Source organism: Marmota marmota, unplaced genomic scaffold, assembly GCF_001458135.2.
Source record: "Marmota marmota marmota unplaced genomic scaffold, marMar, whole genome shotgun sequence".
Lineage (NCBI taxonomy): Eukaryota > Metazoa > Chordata > Mammalia > Rodentia > Sciuridae > Marmota > Marmota marmota.
The window spans coordinates 14,861,013-14,887,419 of NW_025999869.1; the positions used below are offsets into that span (position 1 = coordinate 14,861,013).

At 40.1% G+C, this 26,407-nt stretch overlaps 1 protein-coding gene across 8 annotated transcripts in view; it reads left to right on the plus strand.

Annotated features, from left to right (window-relative positions):
• Ebf1 (EBF transcription factor 1) overlaps window positions 1-26,407 on the plus strand; it is a 383,619-nt gene that overhangs the window by 267,596 nt on the left and 89,616 nt on the right. For 4 of the 8 annotated variants that reach the window (XM_048816292.1, XM_048816298.1, XM_048816280.1 and 1 more), the window contains one exon: window positions 15,890-16,023. In XM_048816292.1, the coding sequence (XP_048672249.1) occupies window positions 15,890-16,023 (134 nt within the window). The remainder of the gene's footprint in view (window positions 1-15,889; window positions 16,024-26,407) is intronic. The other 4 variants (XM_048816295.1, XM_048816300.1, XM_048816284.1 and 1 more) reach the window with 1 other exon arrangement.

Sequence of the window (26,407 nt, forward strand, 5' to 3'; positions counted from 1 at the left end):
AAATCACCAGGAAACAGTGAAGGACCCTGGAAAATAGTCTTTCTTTTTATATGAAGTCGAATATTGCTTTTTTAAAAGAAAGCCATTTAGGTTCAGTTTACCCTTAGAAAAGACCTAATATCCTCATAGGATTTAAAACATCAAAACCTCTCCCAAGTCTTTAACTCTGTTTTTATTTTTAAACAAGTAGAGTCTGCATGTCAGAGAGCAGCAGTCGGTTTGGAAAGGGGACTCGAGCCCAGGGAGAGCGCCATCCAGGGTCCACCCAGGCAGCGCATTATGATAATGTATACGGAACCAGCTGGACACTGAGCAAAGCTGACATTGTGTTGTCAAGGGCAGGATCGCCCATCAATTTCCAAGATAGGATTTGAGTTCAAATGACAGAAAAAGCAGCAACTGTGTTGAAGCTGCCATGTGGGGGAGGGGCGGGGAGGGCAGGAACCAGCAGGGCCTAAAGACAGGAAGTCCTGGTACCTCCGGAAGCCAGCGGCTCTGTTTTCTCATCTGGCTGTTACCCTTCCTTCTAACCTTAACATCTGTCAGCAAGATCCACCTGGGTCCTTGCATGAAGAGAGCCCACCTCAGGGGGAGCTCACTGGTGTTAATTTTAACCCCCAGGAGAATGGAGTGCCTTCTGCCGGAATGGGGCCAGATCAGCCCAGGAAATGGGGCTCCAGGTTGCTGTTGCTGATCCGTGGAGGAAGCCTGATGTGGGTGGGTGTAGAGGCAATTGTTCCTACGTGCTGGAGGAGTGCTCAGATTTCCAGCTGCTCATTTTAGTCCCTTAACTTTTTAACGCCGCTGATGATTCTTTTTCTGTTTGCTTTTTCATTCTCTTTCTTCTATTCAACACACACACCGGATGACCGCCTACTGTAATGCACAACAGGAGTACCCAGCTGGTCAGAATAGGGACAGTTAATGACACTATGAGGTATATAATCCTAAGCACATGCATATTTATATGTTCATATTAAGGAAGTAATGGTACATAGGATGATTGAAATTGAAAGGCTGGTAAGTGCTAGAAAGGAGAAATAACAGACTCCTAAGAGAGCTTCAGGCAAGGGGACTCAGCCAAGTCTGAAGAGTCAGGGAAACTCAGAAGTTTTAGATAAGCAGCAATTGGGTTGGGGTTTTTAGCTCAGTGGTAAGGCACTTGCCTAGCACATCTGAGGCACTGGGTTCAATACTCAGCACCACATACAAATAAATGAATAAAATAACAGTATTGTGTCCATCTACAACTAAAAAAAAAAAAAAGAATGAGCAGTATTTGGTCAAGCAAAGAAGAAAGAGAATTTTAAGCAGAGAGGAAAGCATGTTCAAATACCATAGGAGGATCAAACAGAAGGTTGCGGGAGGGGCTGATGGGGTTAGGGCTAAGGTCCATTTTTCAGAAATAAACTTGAAAATTCCCCCACAGGTGGGTTTCTCTTTGACTTGGACATAGGGGTCCATCATCACAGGCTGATGCAACTTATAGTTCACTAAAATGCTAAATTTGCCATCCATGTTTCAGGGAATGGTGGTGCTGCTGGAATCAGTGGCTTTAAGCACTTACGGTATCAAATTCAATGCTACACAATTGGCACTATCTCCCTTAATTCTCTTAGCAGCCATGGGAGGGCACTGCTGTTATTATATCCAATTAATAAAAAGGGAAACTGAGGCCATCCGTTAAGGATCTCGTTGTGGCGAAACAGAAAAAGAATTAGGTTTTGGGTTTCTGAGCGGCTGACACACGGGATCTTGGCTGCTGTTCTTTCCCATTGTTTAGTCAATGCATCTCCCCGTACCCTAGACTTCAGAGGCAGAGAGAAATTCTGCCATTTGAGCAGGTAATATAAAACCTGCTTCAATTGAAGCAAATTGACGACATCACTCAAAGGCAAACCAAAAAGCCTGATCTATGCTCACTCCCAAGGGTGAGTTAGTTGGCATGTGCAGTGATATACGGGAAGGTACTTTTCTGGGTTAAGATAAAAACTCCTGGTATCACGTCACACTATCGGGCATCCCATCTCAGACTCCCTGTGCCAGCCCTGCAACCTGAAATACTCAGTGGACAGAAATGAAACTTTATAGAAATTCGGTGATCATCATTCTTATCAGATGAATGTGATGCCATCGGCATGATTTTAGCATCCCGGGAAAAAAGAGATTTACTCAGAGAGTCACAAGAGAAAAGGCTGAGAATTGCAGGGTCGTGGCTTTGCTGCCAGTCTGCATGGGCAAGTCTGCTGGAAAATGACCGAGTAATTAAGGTCCTGCTTGAACGCATGCTGGTCAGTCCTAACAGAAGCACCGACACGGGAAACCAGATGGGATCCAGAGAAGGAAGAGAAAAGTGAAACACAAAAGTCGCACTCTCTAGCCCACAGGGCACAGAAATAGATCTGCATCCACCCAATGCAGATCTGACCAGTAAACATGAAAGCAGAACCCAGGTATTAATAGATTTTTATCCCAATCTGTGCAATTAATCAATATTTCATATGTGAACATATGCTCCTGTGTTGCTGGCTTATTTAATTGACAGTTGTAACCAGCGGGACACCAGTTGTTCAAACCCACATTTTTCATCCCCAGATCTGGAAAGAAATGTGGCAGGGGGACGCAGGGAACAGAGACATGGACAGTGTCAGGTCTGAGACCTTAACACGTCAGTTTCTTCCATCAAACTTGGGCAAAGCAATAAAAATGTCAAGACATGTGCATGTGTCCAATATGAACAGGGAGCAATGTACTTTTGTCATTATTTAGAATGTTTAAAATTCGTGAGGTTGAGGGCAGGGAGTGGAGATCAATTACAGAGTGCTCGCCTACCTCACACAAGGCTCTGGGTTCGAGTCCCAGCACCACTAATATATACATAAATACCATGGTTGTTACAATGTGAGACCTTTCTTTAATTCTTTGTTATTTCTACTTGTACTGGACGAGCAGGACGAGCCCTTAGATATGTTATCCACGGAGTGGTGTCCCAGTCAGTGCTAATGTGTTTTATTATTTCTTGATGGAAAAGGAAAGTGTGCCTTTGATCTTTATTTCCTAAAATCGTCTGCCTGAGTCATTGAACCAATTGTGTTCTTCCAGTAACTCTGTGTGCAGCAAATCTCATGCTCCTCTGCCTTTCAACCTTGGCAGAATTCTAGAAACTCTTCATGATTTGGTTAGCTAAAGTCCTCTGGAATCTGATCCTTGTTGCTCAGATGAAAAAAAGAAAATTGGGGACAATATCACTGTCCACCATTGACATCGACAATGTCCAGATGGAAAACAAAAGTGAGCGGAAACTGCCCCCCACTTAAAGTATGTAAGTTCTGGTCATGTTGCTATCCCTTGTATTGGATGTTCACATTTTGAGCATGTGTTTAGCAGCCCAACTTGTAACAAAAGAAACATTTCTCAGCCTGGATGTTTGGCAGTATTTTCTATGTTTCTGTGTTTAAATTGGCACTAGTGGTTTTACATTAGGATGTATTTTCTGAACTTGGAAATAGAAGAAGGTAGAGAGAGATTTAACTATAATTCATTCGTGAATCTGAGTCTTAGGGGGGAAATAACCTTACTTGGAAATAGAGTAGTAATATTCTGTAAAGTTAATAAATATCCACCCTCTATCTTGGGGATAAGAAATTGCAAAACTAAGATTTTATGAGACTTTGGCTGTATTTATACGATTAAAGTGAACATTTTAGCCAAACTGAGCAGAAATTTCAGATAAACACCAAAATTGAAAGGAAGTTTGGGTGTTTTAAATATTTGTATCAGTCAAAGTAGCCTCTCCAAGTCTCAAGTATAAATGAGTCTTTGAGACCATCCTATCTCATTTGTGAAGTGGATTGAAGAATAACATCTGCTTGTCTGCTATTTAAGGTTGATATTAAGAATAGTGGAGAGAGAGTATATGGAAAAGCCCCATTTGAAAACTGAGTAAAACTAATTAATAGTCAGGCATTGGTAAAGTGCAGAGCAGTCTCTCCAGTTTGTGGGTAAATGAGGTTCCTTTCTGTGACAGATGTGCTGACTGATTGGGTTGATTTGCACAGGTAGCTACCTGCCTAGCTGTACAGATGCAAGATACTCTTCTTCCTCCTTCTCTTGCAATAAATCTTTCTTCTCCTTACCATCATCTCACATTTATCCCTTATTTTCTCTGTGTTAAGGTCTTTACATAGATTAAACCTCATAGCAACCTGTCAAGGTGGACTCTTTTAGAATTATTACTCCAGGTAAAGTGGTAGAAGCTTATGAAAAGTAAAGTAACTTGCCCAGGTAGGAACTGGCCAGCCTGGCATGTGAGCTGAGCCATGGTCTTAATTCCTGAAGAATCTCATCTCCAGCTTGCAAGGAATGGGGGCTAAGCTTAGAAAGGGAAAGTCAGCCAGACTCAGCAAGGTGGACTTGACCCTGCAAGCCCAATTTTGAAAGCTGTTGTCTTAGGAAGATTAATCTAGGTCTGGGCATGTAGAGTAGCCTCTGTTCATCATTGGTAATCAGAGAGCAGAAATGAATCAGAAACAGGCCAGTCTGAGTGTTTGCTTTTCATAGTCCACATAGGACAGCTGAGACTCTGAAGAGTAAATTTTGAGGAAGTCCAGGCAGTACATCATGAAGTTTAGGAAGCAGGGTGGCCAGTCCTCTCTGCTCATCTTGTGGGGTCTATTTGGCAACACACACGCCTATGCCTGTAACATCACAGATATCACCATGGAAACATCTGTGCTGTAACTGACGTGAAATTGCAGCTTCCCTGAACATGGCAGGGAAGAGAGGAAACTGGCTCAAAATGATAAGACTTCATAATGAAAGTTCATTCAAACACATTAACAGTAGCATCCTTGGTTGTGGAGAGAAGTATAACCAGAACTATTCAGAAAGGTACAAAACACCTCATGGCCATTATTAAAGGTGGGGCAGGGTTGATTTTAAAATGCTGCTCACATTCAAAACACAGTTTCTTTAAAAAAAAATGGCTATCTATGCTGTCTTGCATGATCACAATAGAAATCATTCAGGAGCAGGAAGCTCTTCTCCCAAACCGCTTATAGAATATCTTATGCATAGCTGAAGAAGGCCAGTGGGGGCTTCCATATCGTGTAGAGAGAGGCCTTTAGCAGTCAAAAGAAGAATTGATCCTGGTTGTGTTTTATGTTCATCATTTGATGAGTCAGTGGCACTTTAGTTGTGTGATGACAGAACTTATTAACTGGAAGATGATTCTTGACTTTCCAAAGATGTATGTAAGTTGTACACTGGAAGATAATAGATGGAATCCAGCCTTTGGTGATAGGTAAATTTAATTTACATGGTATTTTAATAAATTATGTATTTGTTGCTGATCTTAAAAACAGAGGTTTTTACATGGAAAGCATAACTGAGGACTTGTGTCACTTTTGGATAGGGCACACACTATGTGTTTAACACAATTTCTGCTACTCCTGTTGCATTGCATCCAGCCCAGTTTATTAACTTTACTTCCTACCTGACTCTGAGAGCATTTGCTTTTGTGGTCTTTGTTGGAGGGATTAGGGATTCATCATTCCTCGCATAGTTCTTGACTTTTGAAGGGCACCCCGAAAATTGTAGCTCTGATTATTCTTTATCGGATACCTGTTCCAAATTTGGTCCTGATAACAACACTGTCCACTAGAAATTGCTGGAATAATGGAAGAAATCTATCAATGTGCTCCCTAAGATGATAGTCACTGGCCACCTTAAAATGTGGCTAGTGTGAGAAAAGACTTTCAATTTAATATTAATTAATTTAAAACTGAATTTAAATAGTTGTACATGCTGCTGATGGCTCCTATACTGGGAAAAGCAGATTAAGCAATGGGATTTCTAAATAGATGTGCTTGTTTAGGATAAGATGTGGAGCATAGCTGGCAGGGCAGTGTGTGTAAGCATGTCTGTATTCCAGAAGGTGATTCGAAGTGGGTGCCATCCCTTAGGGTCGTCTACTTCAGGAGGGGATCCCTTCTTATTAACTGACTAAAAGTTTTGCTAATCAAAAGAATCAAAGACATGTGTTTACAAAACGTTTATATGCACATTCCTATCAATAATTGTTAGTCATCTTAGCTTGAATGGGAAGTTTCTCGGCTCTCTGTCCTCTGGTATTCAGTTAAGGGGTAGTGCTTACATATAAGAACTATGACTATGTGTGAAAATATCTAAATCATTGACAAGTTGCTTGGCTGTACCATTCATGGCAGTGTGGAGCCAAGAGTCAGTGTGACCACAGGTACTATGGGGAACCCATGAATCCTGCCGGGGTGCCAGAGGGACCCTTCCTTCTCAGGGCTGAGGCCGCACAGGCTGCCATCTTGTGGTTTCCGTCACAAACACACTGAGCACACATGACCAATCATGTTGCTCTGAACCAGCCTCCACTTTGACTGGAAAAGATCCTTTTCACAGGCAACTTGTTCACTTATTTGCATGAGATTTGCTTGGGCAGCTTGTCTTGGTTCTTCTCCACCAAGCCCAGCACTCTGAGACCCCCTTTTGTCTTTGTTACGGACTTGGGAACCCCACAACCATTGACCAGGCTCTGGCCTCTTGACAACTCAACAGATTTCTGTCCTGAGACTTGCCCTAAGCCAACTCTTCCAGCTGTGAAGTTTACCCCACTGCTCCTAGGGACATATGCACAGGAGGGCAAAACAGATATCAGCTTCATTCAGGAAGAAGCTGGGAATCACAGCCTCCCCATTTCTCACCCCCAGCAAAAAAAAAAAAAAAAAAAAAAAAGAGCTTCCTTAAAAACAGAAAACCTGATAAGAATGATAGAAACAGTTGTTGTAGATAATTTATCAAATGATGACTAATACCAATCTTCTTGTAATGGAAAGAGCAAAACATACATGAGTATCATCTGCTCGGATTAGTCATCCCATGGAAATGATATACCATCTATTCTCAGAGAAAATTGTGCTGAGGGGATGCCAGGTCGTCCTGTTTTATCTTTGTGGGTAAATGTCAATGTGCACCCCTATTATGGTAGTAAGCTGAATGAGTCCTAGAGTTCCATGGGAAGAGGAAGACAAAACCCTCTGGCAAGAAAAGTGGATTTTGCATACTTTAGAATTTCTTCTTAGCAAAATTCTTGGCAAAAATGTTTTCAAGAAAAAAGACTAAGTAAGGTCATATCAACTGAGACTAACTTGTAAAATGTTAAGTTATCTGCATGCATCTATATTTTTAATGCTGCATTGAGTCCTGTTCCCAGATATAAGGAGGCTAAAATTCATATTCAGATAAAGAAAGGCAAACCTTGGTGACAGATGGAATGGAGTTTAGCATAAAGGTTTAATCCTATCAGGCCGATTCCTGTATGGCCATCTGGATGAACCGGCACACACATTCAAGGCCTGTTAAAAATACGACTCAAGCCAAGATTAACGTCACAGATTTTCCACTAGACTTGCTCATATTTGACTTTATGATTTCCCAGGCCCAGGAAGATTGCTTGGGAATAAAGACTTGAGCATTCTTTGAAAAAGCAGTTCATGGATTTTTTTTTTAAAACTGAAAATTATTTCCCCTTTTTCACAATATTGGGTGTCCATTTTTGGAAGGATATTTGTTTCCTTTTTTCCCCCTGGCTTTTATGTCTTAAACTTTTCTTACAGTAGGAGAATTAGGCTAAAAATAATTTAGTGCATGAAAGTTCTCCTTGTTGGGAAGAAAAGAATTATTTACTTATTGTATAATCAGAGGCAAGTGAATTTACTATTGTTGCAATAAATATCACAATTGAATCCATGAATAATTCATTCTGAGGGTTCTCCTACCCTCCATGACAATTTTCCCATTTGCTTTGCGATGGAGTGGCTGACAGTCATAGAACAAGGGAAAAAAGAAAGAAAGAAAAAAAAAGAACGAATGAACAAACAAACTGATGGCAGTATGTGCCTTTAGCTATTTTAAAATTAATATTTTGTACACTTTAATTTTATATTTGGCAGATCAAACATTAGGTGGAAAACAGTGCATTTGTCCCTCCTTGAGTCATAAAATTCTGAGCTTCTGCGGTATATTTAACAAACAATTTTTTGCATATTATGAAACAATGCTATGTTGCATGTCACTAAATCAAAAAGCCTTCAACAAATCTTTCAAGTGCAATTTAGAAGTTACAGGTACATCAAAATGTCAAGATTTTTCACTGCTAAATTGTTAAATAACCCTGAATAATGAACCTGAATAGAGTTCTGGATCTCAGACAAATTCAAAAATCCAAAAGCACTTGCCCTGGAACATTCCAAATTATAATATTTGTACCTGCATTTCCATTTATCCCTTGCTCAGGTGCTGTGTCTACAGATTGCTGAGGTCTTTTTCAACTTTAGAATAAGAAAGCTGCAAAATGAACAGGAAGTACATAGAATTTGGGCTTGGTCTTTAATTAGCAAGCAACTTAGTTTGGAACCCTCTAAGTGTGGGTTCTCTATATGAACACCATCAGGTTAGCTGTACCTGATGTAGATGGACGTTGGAGCAATATTTCTATCTGGTGACTATGAATGTTTTTCCTTTTCGCCTTTTCTGAGGGAGCCATTAATGCTGTCAAAGCAAAGGGCTTTCTTGCCAAATGAAGTCACTTTGGAATAAAGGATGAAAAACACTTGAAATTCTCAATCTCCTCATTTAATATTTAATAGGTTTAATTGCATGTGGTATTGAAAAATCTCTGTATCGTGGGTTACATTTCTCTTTAAAGTGACAAACACCATATACACATACACCAGGCCAGGGTGCGGGGAGAGAGAGAGACTGACTCTTGCATATATAATAAAGGATTCTTTGCAAAATGTAATATCTAGATATTGTAGAGGACAGAGCAATAAATGCAGACCAATAACAAAACAAAATAAAAACTCTAATAAACAATAAAATGCTTAACTGCATAATGCAATTACTGAAGACAATAAAAAAAGATAGAAACAAATCTATAATAACTCAAGTCAAGGCAACAGCATGTGTTACAAAGACCGCCACACCTTGAGTGAGGAGGCTGTCAAAATTGTTTGCTTACCAGCTGAGTTTGTGTTTGTTTGTGAATCGGCTGGAGCCTGTGGTCATATTAGCTTTCTGAAAGTGAAGTTGGCACCCACGCGTGCTAGAGTTCAGGTCAGGCTTCATAACTGCTACTCATTTCTAAGGAATCCAGCTGGAGGAACGTTGATCCAAGAACAAATCCGCCTCCTGTACACGGTGAAAATGCAGAGGGCCAGTCTTCCAGCTGGTGACAACCCCCTCTGTTCATCTTGCTTCCTGTCCACTAGCTGTTCCTTTCAGGATCAAAAGAGGAGAGTTTTGGTGCTATGGGACTATGTGCAGTTGGAAAAAAGTCATCATTTCACTCAAAAGACCAGCAAATCCAGTTGTTCAGATTGAGTGGGAAAGCTGACTCTGGACATTGAGTTTATAGGAGTCACTTTGTGTTCCCATAAGCTTCTAGGACTCACCTTGAGTTTATCTCTAAAACCAAGGAGACAAAAGGGAGCAAGGTTTTTGAGGTCATAAATATGAGAAATGAGCTGAGGCCAGGGGTTCCACATTTTCTGATAAACCTCCAAAGTTGGGATAATAATGATAAAGTCAATTCCTTTGGCTGAAAATTTTCTGAAAATTTCTCCATTAATATTCATCCTGAAAAAATGAAGTCTGAGAGAGAGAGAGAGAGAGAGAGAGAGAGAGAGAGAGAGGAGAGAGAGAGAGGAGGGAGGGAGGAAGGAAGGAAAGGAGGCAGAAGAGAGAAATTCTGCTTTGGAAGCATTAATGCCAAATCCACCTACTCAGTGCATTCATCTGGATATGTTGGCAAGTAGAATAACTGGAAATTCTGAGGAAAGTTCTACAACAAAGGATATAATTTAGAGTGATCAGAGTATGGGGAGCCAATGGCAGCAATGAGCTTGCCATGTACCTGGCACACAGTAGAACAAAACACGAATGGGCATTTCTTGGGCATTTGCTGGAAGTCCAAGAGGCATCATCTGTGTGAAAAGCACAGCTTAGAAGGGGCCAGTTTATAGGTTGTGCTAAAGGGTAGATGTGGAATTTGAACAGCTAGAGCCCTTGACCATTTTCAAATACTATAATTCTCCCGATGTTAAAATCATCGTAAGATAATTTCATCTTTCTAGCTTTACTCAGATGTTACTAAGGGCTGGCGGCAGTGTCCCTGCCTCTCCTGAAAGATTCAGCTACCTGCTTTGTAGAAATGCTCATTAATCGAGAGTACTAGGTCACAGGATGCTAGACAAGGAGTTGACATCTTCTCATGTGCTGCACAAGATGGAAATGGAAAATGACCCTATGTCCACTTCAAAGTGGAATTTCTTCTTAAGATTTAGAACAGGATTAGAAATTTCCTAAATTTGCACATTTTGCCAGTTCAGTGTTGTTTTCCCAGTGTATTTAAAAAAAAAAAAAAAACAAAGAAACAAACAGCACATCTCTAATTAAGTCTTTCATAACCAGACAGGTGTCCACTGTCACAAAAGCCTCATTTTGGGGATGAGATATGATAAATGCCGAACCCAGGTCATCTGTATGGCTACCCCAAACAAGTGAGGTATTGATCACAGCACAAAGAGATTTCAGAGGCAAAAGCAAGAGCAGCCCCAGGATCCGGCTGATGGCCACACACACCACTAATTCACCTCAATGGGCAGGCACCTCTGAGCTCAATTAACCCTTATTCCCAAGGCCACCCATAAACCCCGAGGTAAACATGGCTCTCCTGGCCCTTGCTTTCTATCAATGAAATAGATCATTTCTATTGGAGGCCCAGCTTATAAATTCCCCTTGCTAATAAAAAGTCCAGTGCTTCTGGGGCAAGCAGGCGAGCACTCGAATCTTGTAACATTGATTCTGTAAACCAGAAAATTTTTAACTGCTGAGGGCGTCCATGATTCCTTCTGCCTTCTGAGGCTATTGGAAGGAATCAGAAATGCTCTGGAGGTGGAGCAGGTGATAGCAAATGTCCCCGGGTACAGCTGTCTGCACACAGAGCATTGGTTGTTAAATATGCACTGGAGGCTGAAAGATTCTTTTTTTTTTTTTTTAAATTTTTTCCCCCTCTCTTTTCCTTCTTACCATGACCATTGTTCAGAAGCAAATTGGAAATCTGGTAATTAGGCCCTGACTCACGGTGTAGTATTAAAGTCCTGAGCCAAAGTTCAACACCCTGAAATGAAATTTAAACCAATTAATCTGTTAGATTTTTATCGCTTGTCCGTGTTTTCTCAGCAATTCCCCCAGCACGTGGCCTTTGATCAACTCTCATACAAACGCTAAAATGTGTGCCTGCTGCTAGCAAGATGGGGTGACATTAACATGGTACTCATAAAACAATCAGAGCAGAGGAGCCCTCAAACAGGCAGGGCATAGTAATATTTAATAAAAACGCACACATAATCTTCAGAATTAGCATTTTGTGCCTTGCAGTACCTTGGGGAGAAGAGCTTTTATTTGTGGAGTGATCATTATTATAACAAAGAAGAGCTACCTAATAATTTCCACTTTAACTCTGTAATGTGCCATGAGCATTTCAGAGCCATTATGCTAAACTGGTGGGGTAATCATGTTATTGTCATAGTTTGAAGGAAGGAAAATCTCCTCTACTTTGGTGGCTGGTGAGGGGTGGGGGAGGATTAATGAAAAGAAGCAAGGAAAAGAAAAAAAAAAAAAAAAGAAAAAAATCCAAACTTTTATTTTTAATGAAATTTAAAATCAGAAATTGGCTTCTTATTCTTGTGGCTATAGTATGGAAATGTATTGGTGAGGAAGAGCAATCTTTTATTAATTAAATTAAGAGTTTACTGGTAAAAGTAGTTTGTATTCAAACATACCTCCCTCATTTACTGTTCCCTAATATTTTCTTGGAGATGGAATTGTACTGATTATTGTGTCTCTGGGTGGAATTGAACTCTTTTGTAAATCTTTTCACTCTCAAATTCTGCTGAATTCATCTACTTGTGATTATTAGAACATGGGCTTTCTCTGATGTACTTCTGCTTTACTCTGGGTATCTTGAATGAAAGAAAAACAGGTCTCTGACTATTTCCAGTGTTCTCTGGGCATCCTCAGACAAAACTTACCCCAAAAGAGGAGGGATGGGGAGGCCCAGGGTCCATCAGTTGGCACAGCTGATTGCAGGTGGTTGTTTTGTTTTTTAGTGTCAGTTTGCTCTGAAGAGAACAACTGTTGTTGAGTGTTCTGCTGTCATTTAATTTTTTAATTATTACGATGTATTACCTTAATATATGCTCATTGAAAAAATTCAAACCACATATATGTCGATAGAGTCAAACTTACTCGTCTCCTTTTTCTGTCAAACCCACTCTAGTCACAGTTCCTTTTTATGAGGACGTACTGGGAACAGTTGATGTCCATCCTTCCTTCCACATTTCATCTAGCATACCTATTTACATGAGGTTGCACATACACGTGTGTGTATACACACACACATATATATACACCCTCACTCTTGCACATACAGGCTCATACATATCATTTTAAAAATAAGCAGGCTCCCACTATTCATTAGTTCACAAATTGCCTTTTTCACTTAATTTTATGTTGACATCTTCCCATGTCAGTTTATAGAATTTTTTCATTTGCTCTAATAAAATTCTTTCTGTGATACATATAAGTGTCCTATAGTTTATTTAACCACTCCCCCATGGATGGCACCTATCTTCTTGAATTCTTTGCTGTCAATACTGCAGGGAACTTTTGGATACATCTACTTTGGGCCATAATTGCAAGTATCTCCTGGTTAGTTTTAGTCTGGCAGGTTTATTTGTGGCTAAGGTATAGGTGCTAAATGACAGCCTGTCAGTTAAAGCCGGTCCAGAAATGTGTTCAGCCTATAGATTAAATATATAGAATAAGTCTAACATTTGAAGACTGAGAAATTTCAAACAACAGTCTAGATTCTTGGCTTTTTTGAAAAGATGGGAAGCCTGACCTACCTTGAGTCTACATCTGGTGGGGTCCCAAAGGCTGGAGCTGAGCACCGCTGTCACCTTTAGATGGCATGTGCAGTGTGCAGTAGCCTCTCACTGCTTCCCCAGTGCTGAGTGGCAGGCCCATCCTCTTTTGCAAGTTCTGATGCCCAGAGCAGCTTGCTATCTTTTTGTTTCTGGCCTTAGCCTACATGGATCTGTGAACTCTTAACAAGGGTTCCTAGGCCGGATTCCCGTTAGCTAGTTGCAGTATTTTCTACTTGTGTTATGGGCATTTGGGGGTTCTTCATTTTGAGGGACTATCCCATGCATGGTTTGTACTTGGCATCCGTGACTTCCAGTTACTAAATGCTGATGGCATCCCTTCTGCACCCTCTCTCCCAGTGGGAATGAACCATAGAGTTTCCTTTCAAGACTAGTATGACCTGACAGATGTACAGGAGCAACCTGAGAACCCTCTGAGATCCTAACTTAGAAGTACTGCCTGACTTACCTGTTCTATGAATGATTTGTAATTCCAGTAGAGGAGAGAGGCAGGATGGGTGGAGTGTGTCACTCAGCCTGGGTGCTTCGGTCTTTTTCTCCAAAAATCTAAGAAGATGGTGTCACATATTGTTTCCCCATTAGGTTCTGACTCGGTGTTCTTTCTTTCCTCTGACTCATTGACATGCAGCCTGGCTTCTGAACAGATGCTCATGGTATCTGAAAACATGACCACTTTCCTTAGGAAGAGATTGAAAGCATGCACATACATGTATTCTTACGTGCCTTATCTATCTTAAAAATAACAAGGGGAGAAAAAGAGGGATGGAGTCCAGTGTAAACCAGCAGGTCTTGGCCATTGCTATTGTAAGGACTTCCTCTAAGATCCATGAACACACCCCTTCCCCCTCTTTGTGTACAATGGTGAGAAACCTGTAGGAGACCCTGCTCATCTAAATAGATATATCTGCAAGATTAAAAAATAAACATTAACAGAAATCCCAAAGATAATACAGATAATTAGCATGAAGGCCATTTTATGGTGTGCCAGGGTAACCACAGGGTCAGTGCTTAATGACACCACTGTATGCCACACTTTGCCATTAACCAATATACAGTATTTCTCAGAAGTATCTAGAGAGATAGCAACCCCTTTTCTATTCTACTCTGGAAACTAAGTATATTGAGTTATAAATGAAAAAAAAAGTTAAAGATTTTGGGAAATTAACAAACTATTTCTAAACTGTTTATATTTTAAGAACTTTGCATAGTTGTTAAGTGTTGTTTATCTTATGAGTTGCTTGAAATCATATACCCTATTTTACCATTGGTTCAGGAGCACTTAATCATGCATTTAAGTCTTTTTAAAAGAAAGCTTTTGTTTAAGACAAAGTCCCATGTCTGTGGAACATTGATCACAGCCCCCATGTGTGTAAAAAAAAAAAACAAAACAAAAAACAAACAAACAAACAAACAAAAACGGGCAAGAATTCTGAAGTCAAGTCATGAATCATTTCCATTTTCTTGATTAGTTATTTTGTGGAGGAGCATAAAGTCAACCGAGCAGCCTTGTCTTAGCTGCAGATGCGTTGCCATAAGCTCGGCCAACATGCGATGTTTACTTTGGATATTTCCAAATTTCTCTGTGCAATTTTTAAAGATGAATTTGAATCAGAACCAAACCCATGCTCCTTGTTTGTGTGGTGGCACGTGAGCAATGGTCCCACCGGGATGGACTTAATGTTTTCTTTCCTTCTTGCAAAAGTTAAAGCATGACATTTTGCCAAATTTGACAAAGTCCAATAATTTTTTTTTTTTTGCCAGTTCTTTTCCCCCATTAAAATTAACTGGAGCTCTTATTGGCTTTAATGCTTGGACAGTCAGTCTTGAATACTTAATAAACTTTTTTATTAAAGAGGAGGGTCTCATTCTCTCTTCTTGCACAATATCTTCCTTGCTTTAGAATTTTGCTTTGTTGCTGTTCATGAAAGTAATCAGGAGAAGAGTGGCATGGCATCGTGGAGTTAAAAACTCTCAGTGGCCCCAAGGTGCTCTCAGAGAGATTTCAAAACATGATCCAACAATTACATTGATGCCTAGCAATTCTGTTGAAAGGATGCCATGCTCATTAGGCAAACCACCTCCAGTCTGTTTGGAATCACAGTATTTGCAAACTATTTCCTATCTCCAAGGGCCATTTACAATGGAAAAGAGAAGAGATATGAAATTTTGAAAAAGTTGGTTGTAGGGTTTTAAGCCTGGGAAACACAACAAAGCAAAGGTCACAGAGAATCTGTGGCTCAGTCTGGCCTCTGCTATTTGGTTGCATAATTCACCCTGAGTGACCTGTTTTGCATCTATAAAATGGGATCCATGACATTTATTTGAAAAAATTCTAATGATTTTTAATGAGGAATGTTGCTATGTTAGTATTATAGATAGAAGGCTTGGAGCAAGAATCACCCCTGCTCTGGCCTCCTCTTTCTTAACTTCCCATTGGATAGAAGTGTTTCTCTAAAAATGTGTAAGTTTTCTTTTCAGGAGACAGATTTAATTATCAGGCAATTCTGTAAGATTTCCAGTGCATTCCAATAAGTCACCCATTTTTTAAAAATTTCTACTAGTATTTTGTAAATTCAGTTTCACTCCTGTGTTATATTTCATAAGGTTTCCAGCTTGATAAAGATTTGGGTAAAAATATATATCTTAAGAGAGACAATGAAAGGAATGCTGAGAACTGAGGCTGCACCCTTGGTTTTAGGTCCTAATGTGGCTGAGAAATGCTGAGATCTTGAGGGACTTTCTGTTAGTGAAAAGATAAAAGATTTTTTTTTTTCTTTTTCTCAAGTCTCCCATCATTAAAGTTTGGTTCTAACGGCAGTCTCCTTCTCTTTTTCATGTGTGTTGAAAAGCAGCTACTCCCTGTATCAAAGCCATCAGCCCCAGTGAAGGATGGACCACGGGAGGCGCGACTGTGATCATCATAGGGGACAATTTCTTTGATGGGTTACAGGTCATATTCGGTACCATGCTGGTCTGGAGTGAGGTAGGTGTTGTCTGAACATTAATATCTAATGGCTTGTTCTAGTTGAAGATACTGTCTATACTTGAATTTCTAATAGAACGTGTGGCATTTTGTGGGGCTGCTCTAGGTGGGCCGGCTCCTGTCTAGAAGAACTTCGGGGAACTAGGAAAGATGGGTTGAGTTCACCAGGAGGTCCAGCTTTCCACTGGGTGATTTCTGTTCTCTGGCCCGTAAGCACTGGGAAATCTCTGTTTTGTAAATTGTCCTCTTGGGCTTACATGCAGTGGAGGTCCTCTTGTATATTGGGAACCAAAAGAAGGTACAAAGTAACAATATATATTGGAAAAGCTAGTTTAACAAGGTAGTCTGAGGAATTCTATACACAAAGTCTAGCCTAGCCTGATCTTCAAAGACCACCATTTAAATGACACTACTAACCCAGGTGCAGATGATTCTTGATTTACTAATGACTCAGAATGAGTGATTCTCTGGGGAACCTAGAAGAACCCAGGGCTTTTTCCACAGTAGGGATTTATAGCTCTGGAGCACCTTGGGATATGACTTCACCCATAAGAAAATGACTGCGTTCTATCTGTGCAGTGCTCTCTAAGCTGCCAGTTGACTTGTCCGGCAATAACCAGCATGAGCTTAAGATCACAAAACATGAACATCACCTTTGCAAAGATGTCACAGTGACTTGCCTTTGTTTTCTAATTCTGAGCATCAGCTTCTCTGCCAGAATCACTGTGTAGCATAAAACCAGTGTTAGTGCTGCAAGAGACCAGAGTTCATCCAGCTGGTTTCATAAATAGTTATATTAACTGCTAAACTTGATTGTGATCTGGGCTCTTTATGTATATCATCTCAGTCTTTCCTCTACACCACCAAGTAAATACCCTCAGATGTATCTTTTCCGGATAAGCTTACTAGGACTTGGAGACAAATAATTCAATAACTAGACAGCAGCTGCTTACAGTCTGTGGACCAAGTGATGTATGTGTTCATTGCCACGCAAAGAGGTCAGAAGCAGACCTGGAGCTAGAACCCACGGTCTCTGCTTCTGCCTATGATTGTCTTCCCTTGGAAAAGCAGTTTAGATAGCACATGTGCTTTTTGTTTAGAGAGACCATAGGGATGAGCGGAGAGTGAAGACTGTGATAGTTGGGTGTGCTGGCCCAACTGAACCTCCCAGGGAGTCTGTTCTTTCTAAGGCTGCCCCATGTGCTTCTCACTGGCAGCTGCCCACTGGGTCGAGCCAGCTCCTGCAGCCCCTGCCTTTGCATTTCCCGCTCAGCCAACAAGAGATATGCACTTGGCCAGGGAATCAAAGTTCTCATAAAGCTGCATCAGAAATGAGCTTTTTAATGCATCCAACCATTATCCAAGTTGGATCACTCCAGGAATGAAAGGTGGACTCCACTCCCACTGCTCTCTGCGCTGTGTTCTCCGGTAGCAGTGCTGGGTGTCAGGGAGAAGCCACACAGATGTGGGCTATTGTGCGGCCAGCCGTGTGTCTTTATTCTGTTGTGAGCAGTGGCCCTCACAAGGGCATCCTCTCCCAGGTCTCCTGAACTGTGTCTTCTTCCCTTCCTGACCTTCTTTCTGTTGCTTATCATGGAAAATGGGAGAGAAGGAAAATGAGGCTCTGGTCCAACTCCCTCCGATGCCTCTACTGTCACAGCCTGTGTGGGCGCTGGGCAGAGCCTGCACCAATGCTTTCCTCATACCCACCTCCGGACTGCCAGCAGCTGTGGCTGTGTCATGAACCCACCATATCACACCATATCACAGAGAATCAAATTCTCACCATTCATGACACATAGACTCATGACACATATCCACCATTAAGAGAATTTGCTTCTCTGTGATATTAAAGAGGGAATGGCTGAAACACATATGTGTCATGAATCCACAGGGCATCCAAAACTATTTGAACAGACATTCCTTGAAATGACTAAGTGCCCCACAGCATTTGCTGGGTGTCTACATGGAGGACTTTCAGTTGGGCTATGACCACATGATTGTCCTGAGGCTCAGTGTAATAGATCTTGCAGAAGTGAACTCTTTTGTTCAATTTTGTAAACTATTTCCATATTTCAGTTTTCATATAGGTGACTTAGCAGATATAATTTTCCCTGCTTCTTTGTGTGCAGAGAGAATTTGGCACTGCCTCAAAAACAAACAAACAAACAAACAAAAAACATTGTTTGGGAGTAAGAAATAGAGAAATATCTCACATTACCAAGGGCGATCACGCAGACACTTAATAGGTATCACATTATTTAATCCTCCTGTTAGTCCTCTATTAGGTACTCTTGTTATTCTGATTTTATGTATGAGTAGTTTGAGTGTTGAGAGATTAAACAAGATAATTCAGCAAATATATTCTTGAGAGAGAGATGGACACCTATCTGTCTAGAGTCTTTGCCCTTGACCGCATGACCTTGAGGTTCATGCCATCTCTAAAATGCAGTACATCTGATTTTAAGTAGATTTTAATAGATTTTAATCATGTCTCCCTTTCTTCATTCTCTAGCCCAAAGCACCCAGAAAACAGGCTGGTGGGTCAGGACAAGAACATAACAATTTTAGATTAGCAGTTGATGCTATTATTTGGAGTCTTTTTTTAGCTGAAGAATTTTAAAAAGATTCAAAGAAAATAGGGTGGCTTAATTTACCCTCATCTGTGTTCTTCTCCTGCCTACCCAATCTTTTGCAAATGAGTAGTTCAGTTTAGTTCACTGATTGCTCCCTGAGGGTTGGGAACAAGAAAGGTGGCACTCCAGCACTCCTACTTGGGGGCCCTCTGTGAACCCCCACTCCACCCCCCACATCTACATGGCTTTCTTGTGATTCTCATTTGCTCTTCCTTTCTTTTGAGAAAGTAAATTATTTTACTGATGTTATTGGGCTCCTTATCCTGACATATTCCCAAATACTTAAAGAGAAAATTCTCTATAGTGTTTTAAATATAAATCTAGGAAAACCAATGAGATTGATGTGTACTAAGTTTTAATGTGGGTTGAGTTGTTTCCTTGACCAGAGAAGCTCTTGGTTACCTGACTTTCTGATCCACATGTGATTTGGAGCAGTGAGGGGCTCCTGCTACTCTTGTGTAGCGCTCCTTGTTGTTTTAATATCTCCTTCAGAATTCCTCTAATTTCTAAACAAAGAGTGTTAGCTGCCTTGCTTATGGTTGTCTAACGCTGGGATAGGTACCATGGGTAATTAAAGTTGGGTTTTGTGGGATCTGGTGTTTTATTTGGAAAGACAACTTGCTCCCATGAAACAAATTAGAGAGTTGCATAATATATTTATGTAATCTAGTATTGAATTTGTGGTTTAAAATACAAGGCAAGGTTCTAGAAGGCAGAGAGAATGTAGTGGGTCAGATGTAGACTGTTCAAAAAACGAATCAAGTTCCAATTATGTGTGGATGACTCTCTGAGCGAGGTAGTTTCAGATCTCACAGTTTTTCTATTTAAACACAAAAATACCTGAGAGAGTGCATGCTGCTTCAGGTATTTTATCTGCATGTCTAAGAAGTACCACAGTGGGATTATCAGGGAGCAGAAGGTAGTATGTCAGGGAAGGATTGAGATTGCCTACAGAAGCAGTGGGCAGAGAGAGTTGAGGTACCTGGATGATTATTGCAGTCCTGTTGCCCAGACGGTCCAGATCTAGTCAGTGTTGGTCACTGGACCTCAATTTCCCCTCTGAAAATGAAAACTTGAGGCCAATCCTCTTTGACATCAAAGCTGCCCTTCTTTTTTATCTAGAAGGGGCCAGTGACTGTGGGTGGGAAACAGCTTCTTTTCATCCACGATTGCTCTTTTCTTTCAGAAGACACTTGCAATGCACACATAGATTTATCTGCAAAGGGTTCCTGAATTTCTTTAAAACAATTTAGCCAATAGAATCTTCCTTTTTATGTCTGCAGTCAACATTTCTACCCTTTATGCCTCAGATTCTAGTATCTGATGTAAACCTGAGACTTACATATAATATTGCTCTAATTCATTTTCCATATAGTTCTGTTGAATGCTAGTTCTTACGAATATTAATAGATGCCTCGTGGGAGATGAAGGAAATTTTTTCCCAGTAAGTTTGGGAAATGTTGAATCAAAAAAATTGAACTCGTCCTTGTCATAGAACTTTGCAGAATTTTTGAGGTACCAAATGCACGGTGGATAACCTAAGATGCAGTATTTGGCATGTCCCAAACTGTTAGAACCATAGAACCCTTGTTTTCAAGGATCACCTCACAAGAAGATCGATGGGTGATGGCTGGAGTGCATTTTGATTTTATGTTAATGAAGTCAAGTCATGAAATTCAATCGTGGAGTGGTTGGGCTGAGATAGATGTGAGAAAAATAGTCTGAAATATTTGCAGAGCATTATTTAGATTAGACCAGGAATGTTTGGAGCCATTATTCTTTAAAGCTGCAAGGCTTTGAACAAAATTTCTGTCATATTTTGCATCTGGTTTTAGTCAGTACACACTTAGCATTAGATGCCATATGATTTCATAGGACAGCTATATTTAAAGATTGGCAGTACCACTTAGCTCAGATGGGAGAAGCCAAAGTTTCATCACTGTTCAAACCAATTAGCTTCACATAGGGGCGACATATTGTCTTCTTCTTCCAGATGAATGTTTTGTTCAACTGTATTCCCAGAGATAGGGAATGAAGACAAAAGAAACTATCTGTGGGTGAATGTAGTTGGGTACATGGCAGTTTGGGGGTGGGGGACTGGAAAGCAATTTTACCATTTGAATCCCCAAACTAGAAAACCTAGGGTGAATGCAGTTCTTGATTCTTTTTTCCTCTCTACTTTTTCATTCTCATTTGTACACCTGATTCAGGGGAATGAGTATTAATAAAAAAGAGAATTTGCTTTTCTGTGATATTAAAGAGGGAATGGCGAAAACACATATGTGCATCCTACCTGATGATTCCCAGGCCTCTTTGCCCAGCCTTGATATTTACTGAACCACAAGTCATTTGGGGTGTTGAGGAATGCTTCTGGGTCACCAATTACAGTGTTTTTATTTTGTGAGGAAGAAGAGGCTCTGGAGAGGTACTGTGACTTATTCTAGGAGCACATTGGCCCCCTATTGCTAGGGTGAGAGCCTGGTTCTCCTGACACCCAGCTTCACCCACGTTGAGCTTGAGGTCATACCAGGTTTTCTCATGAAATTTCCATAGGCTTTTAAAATACTTCATAAATTTACCAAACCTCTCCAAATTTTACACAAAATGACTCCTTCATACTATATTGTAAATGAGATACAAATACCACTGAAATCTCACACACACATAAGGAAAGTTGGAGGATGCCATTATGTCCAATACCACTTCTTTCAAATTTTCATAATAAAAGTAAAACATAAATAGCCGTGTTCATTTATTTTTCACATATTGAGGCTTACAAATTGAATCCAAAGTTAATTACATGTATAGATTTAAAATAACTGATAGCTGCCTTGTTTTCCTTAAACGTGTGTTTCAAAGTCTGTTTTTATTTAACATGTACTTATTGACCACCTAATATATGGAAGATGCTTGATACAAAATTAAGAAGTTTATTTCTTTCAAATAAGTTACATTAAACTTTGAGTATGTCTTTGAAGAACAACTTTCAAGCCCAAGTAATTTTATGAGGAATCATTTCTAAATGAGCTAGCATATTAAAGAAACTCAGATTAAAATGGCCTAGTGGCTGTTTTAGTAGAGCTAAACCATTACAGCCCTACTCCCTTTATTCCTCAAAATGCTTTAGTCTATGTTTTTATTTTTAATGATGAAGGCACTTGAAATTTGTCCTGTCTGTTGATAATTAGGGGATAGTGAAAAAAGGCTTTCAGATGACATTTTCATCTCCATGTTTCCGGTGTGCTCAGGAGGTACTTGTATGTGCCTAGAACTTGGAAACAGAAGCCACAGAAGTGTGATGCATTTCTAATTTATTTGAATCAAAGACAGAACTCACACATGGCTGCAGCCACCTGACTCTAGGAAGAACATGGATGTCTATATCCTTTGCTCCTTCCTGGTGTGCTCTGTGCTGATTGCTGGAGGGGCTCCCTGGTGCTCTGAACTGAAGACCCCTGCTCCTGCCCTAACCTTCCCTGGTTTCTTGTCTCCCAAAGCTTTCTTTTGGTACTCAGGCTCTTTTCAACATTCTCCTGCAGGGTGCGCCTGGATTTATTCCAGGTGCATTGAATTGGTGGCCGCTCCTTGCACCTGAAGGGATTCTTTGTCCGGTGCTCTGTCTTGTTCTTCCCTCTGAGTGCTTTCCCTTTCTTCCTGTGCCTGTGTTCTTTGCTCCCAGGATCCTGTAAAAGACCACCATTTCCTGTGAGGTCTTCCCTCTCTGCTCCAGGTGTAGAATATTCTCTCTTGTGTCCAAATTTCTACATTGCCTTATATCTACCATATTATGTTTCTATTCTTTTCTTTTATTATTGTGATTCAAGGAAGTGCCTTCTCTCTTGAAGGCAGGATCCATGCTACATTCAGCTCAATCTCTCACAGGGCCCCCGCACCAACTTAGAGGTCAGATGCTTTATGTTTGCTGAATGACGCTTCCTCCCTCTCTCCCTCTCTCTCCTCCCTCCCCACTTTCTTCCCTTCTTCCCTCTTTCCTTCCTTTTTTCCTTCCATTTAAAAAAATACTCCTTGTTAACAACTATTATAATTGATGATGCTTCAAAGTAGCACTGTTCATGCCTGTAATCTCAGCTATTTGGGAAGTTGAGGCAGGAAGAACTCAAGTTCAAGGTCAGCCTCTGCAATTTAGAAAGATAGGCATCAAAACAAAACAAAAAATGAAAGAAATAAAAAAGAGCAGGGTAAAGAATAGAGCTGAGAATGGGGATATATCTCAGTGGTAAAGTCCCCGGGGGGAGGGGGGGAAGTAGATATAGCAACTTGGTTTTTGTTAATGCATGTGTGGGTAGGTAGTTCATACTTACATATATTAGTTGCACATTAAATGTGTACCTAAATACTTTAGGATAAACCTATAGAAAATGATGACAATAAAGGAGTAATAAAACCAGCACTTTTTGAGTGGTCTGTATAGGGGATGCCTTTCCCTAAGTTCATTATAGGTATTATGTCAATTTATCCTTTTAATAGTACTATTAAATGTCTAGTTCTTCCCACATCCCCTATCCCATTTACTCATAATGGAACTCAAGGTCAGAGAGATAGAGTGACTTTCCAAAGGTCCCACAGCTGTTTCTTTGCAAAGCTTGAATTTGAACCAAAATCTACCTGACTTGAGAGCCATCTCCTAGCCATTTAATATGAATGTAGTCAAACCCATTTATTCAGAGAGTGTTATAATGACTTCAACTCTCCAAAATTCAAGATCAAACAAAAGACAAAAAAAGAAAAAAAGGAAGAGAAAAAGTAAAAAGAATAAAAGACTTTCTTTAGAGTAAGCAGAACAATAATTTTTAACAAATGATGTTATCTGTTTTTCCCGGTTACAGCAAATGAGAAGGAACCAACTAGAGACAGGTCATATGTAGAAGCAGGTTGTTAGAAACAGGCTCAGTGACAGTAGAAGTGACAGCTGACAGTCTAATGTCTAGGGCAGAAATGGAAAACCTAAAAAGTAGACACAGAAGTATATTATTGTGTGGCACCTTAATGACTATTCATAATGGTGGTGGCTCTGAGTCAGGAAGAAAGAGCTGGCAATTATTTCTAATAAATTCTGATTAAAACAGCAAGAACTGTGTAATGCATCCTTGAAAGACTTCCAGCCAAAGCAGTGTTAGGGCCACTGTATTAAAAGAGATTTGACTTCAATTTTCTGTGGAGCTTTCTTAGGGAGCATCTCTCGGTACTTGGAGGGACATGTTAATTAAGGACTTACTGAATAAATGTGCAAGTATCAATGTATACAGTATGCAAATAGGGGCTACACCACAAAAATATTAGAATGAGTCTTTGCCTTACTGCTTTGATATCTTTTTGTTTTCAGGCCTTTGAAGGACACTAAAATTTTTCAGTGAAAGGCAAATTCATTCCCTCTTTCCCCATCTATCAGTCTTTTGGCCCTCCTATTTTTCTTTCCTAATACCACAGGCAAAGGTTTCCTTAAACTTCCAACTTTGATAATAAGCATTTGGTCCCTTCCATAAATGCATCTGGCTCTGTTTTTTCTTTTATATTTTAATTTCCAAACAAACAGGCAGGCACACAGGACCCGGAGCCAGGCTGAAGCAGGGAAGGACATTCCTTCTTGCCTGAATGTGGAAAGAGCAGCCTTGAGAAAGAGCTCATTGTGTAGTTTTAGACCACAGGGGCTGGCGTTGCCGGTGTCTGATTCTCTCCTTGTGGACCTTAGGAACTCACCAGTGCTCTTCCAGCCCACAGATGGCCAGAATGGGATCCAGTCTTTAATGGGGCCCAATTGGCATGCTATCTACATCCTGGGAAGAAAGCTGGAGAAAGTTTATTTAAAAAACAAATTACAAAATAAATAAATAAATAAACCCACAAAACCCAAAGGTAGTCGAAGCAGAATATATTTATTTTAGTCTTTTTCTCCCAAATCTGTTATTTTGAAAAATGATCTTGTGACTGTTTTGTTTTATACAATTAACTGCATTGATTGAAGGGTCGCAGTGAGCTTCCTGGTCAGCACTGGGCAGCATATTTTTGTCAATGTCTAAGGAGGATACCAGGAAGTTTGTGGTGGCCAATTAAGAGTTTTTTGTTTTTGTTATTTTAGTAAAAAAGAATTCCGAATGGAATGGTGTTGATTCTTTCTCTTCTTCTTTCTTTCTTTCTTTCCTTTTTTTTTTTTTTTTTTTTTTTTTTTGTTTGAGTGTTGGGAATCAAACCCAGGTCCTTTCCCTCACCTACTAGGCAAGCTCTCTGCCACTGAGCAACATTCCCAGCCCTGTTTTTTTTTTTTTTTTTTTGCATTTTTGTAGATTCATAAGGGAGTTTACTGAATCTTCACCTTAAGTATCAGTGGTGGTTAATGGCATCACAATATTTATTCATTCAGTTCAATGATTATTTATTGAGGACCTAGTTCCAAGGTCCTGTGAAATACTGGGAACCCAGTGAAAAAGAAGAACAAGTATGTGTCCTCACGGGGCATGCATTCTATTTCTGGGACACAGACCCACATAGCAAAATCTGCCTCCATGTTTCTACTCTCTGTATCTTTATTGAGATGAATTTCAGACAGTGTTAAGAAACACTGCTGACTATTCAAAAGCCAGAATTCAAATCCCCTATTTAAACTCCATTCCTGAGACTTGAGTTTCAGAAGTCTCCTCTGACACTCAAGAGTTTATCTTTGGGGATTCATGTGACCCATCATATTCTGCTAAACATGGGTTTAAAGCTATTTTCTTGAAAGGACAAAAGAAAACCAGAATGTTTATGAAACAGTAAATGCCTTCACTGGCTTTCTCTCACGTTCCCTGAGAAATCATATACTGCCTTGGAGACTGGCAATTCTTGGGAATGAAAAAAATCTGTGTTATGAAACCCAGAGAACTGTGATTAGGGAACAAACCAAAATACACTGAGGCATTCAGGGAGCATCTCCTGATTTATGTGGTGTCCACTTTGGGGGAATGGAGATACAACACGGAGGTCCAGCCAGTGCATTTTCCAGGAACATACACTTCCCTGCTTCATCATGCTGTAGGAGCTCCTGGAAATAATATTTCTTAAATGCCATGTTTAACTCCCAAAAGATGAATGTGCCTGAGTCGAGGAGAAATGAGTTTGCTTGTTTGGTCACTAACACTGTGGTTTCTCTTTAAAAATCCTTAGATGGATTTGGTTTCAAAGCTTTAATTATGCTTTTATGTTACAGTTTCCTTATTTAAGTGTCTGCTTCATGTCCATCACTCAGTACCCCCTGCCTATCTCAAAAGAGATGGATATTATTATCCTAATTGAGCAGGAGAATGCTGTGAGAATTATTAATACATAAATTAAAAAAAATTAATCTGGAAAGCACTTTAGGGTCCCTGGAGAAGCACTACCCAAACACAAAGCGTATTTAATGTTATTTTCAGTTCCCCCCATGGAGAAGATTAGAACTGGAGCAGTAGATGATTTAGCAGGTAAACTGAGGAATAGAGAGTGGGCGTGGCCAAATGGGCTACAACCCAGACCCTCTAGGGCACTGTGCTAGGGTCCACTTTAGGCTTTTTCTAGTTATACATATTAATGATGTTTCTGAAGAACTAACTTTTCTTTCCTTTGATGTCTTCTTGAGTCATTGCTTGTTTCAAACTTTTTTTTTAAGCTTCTCATTGGTGAAGATGATTAAGATATTAAATCCTAGGACTAATAATGAAAAATCACTAGTGTGTTTTCTAGTAACCCCAGTTATGTTTTGGCTTTGTGGTTTG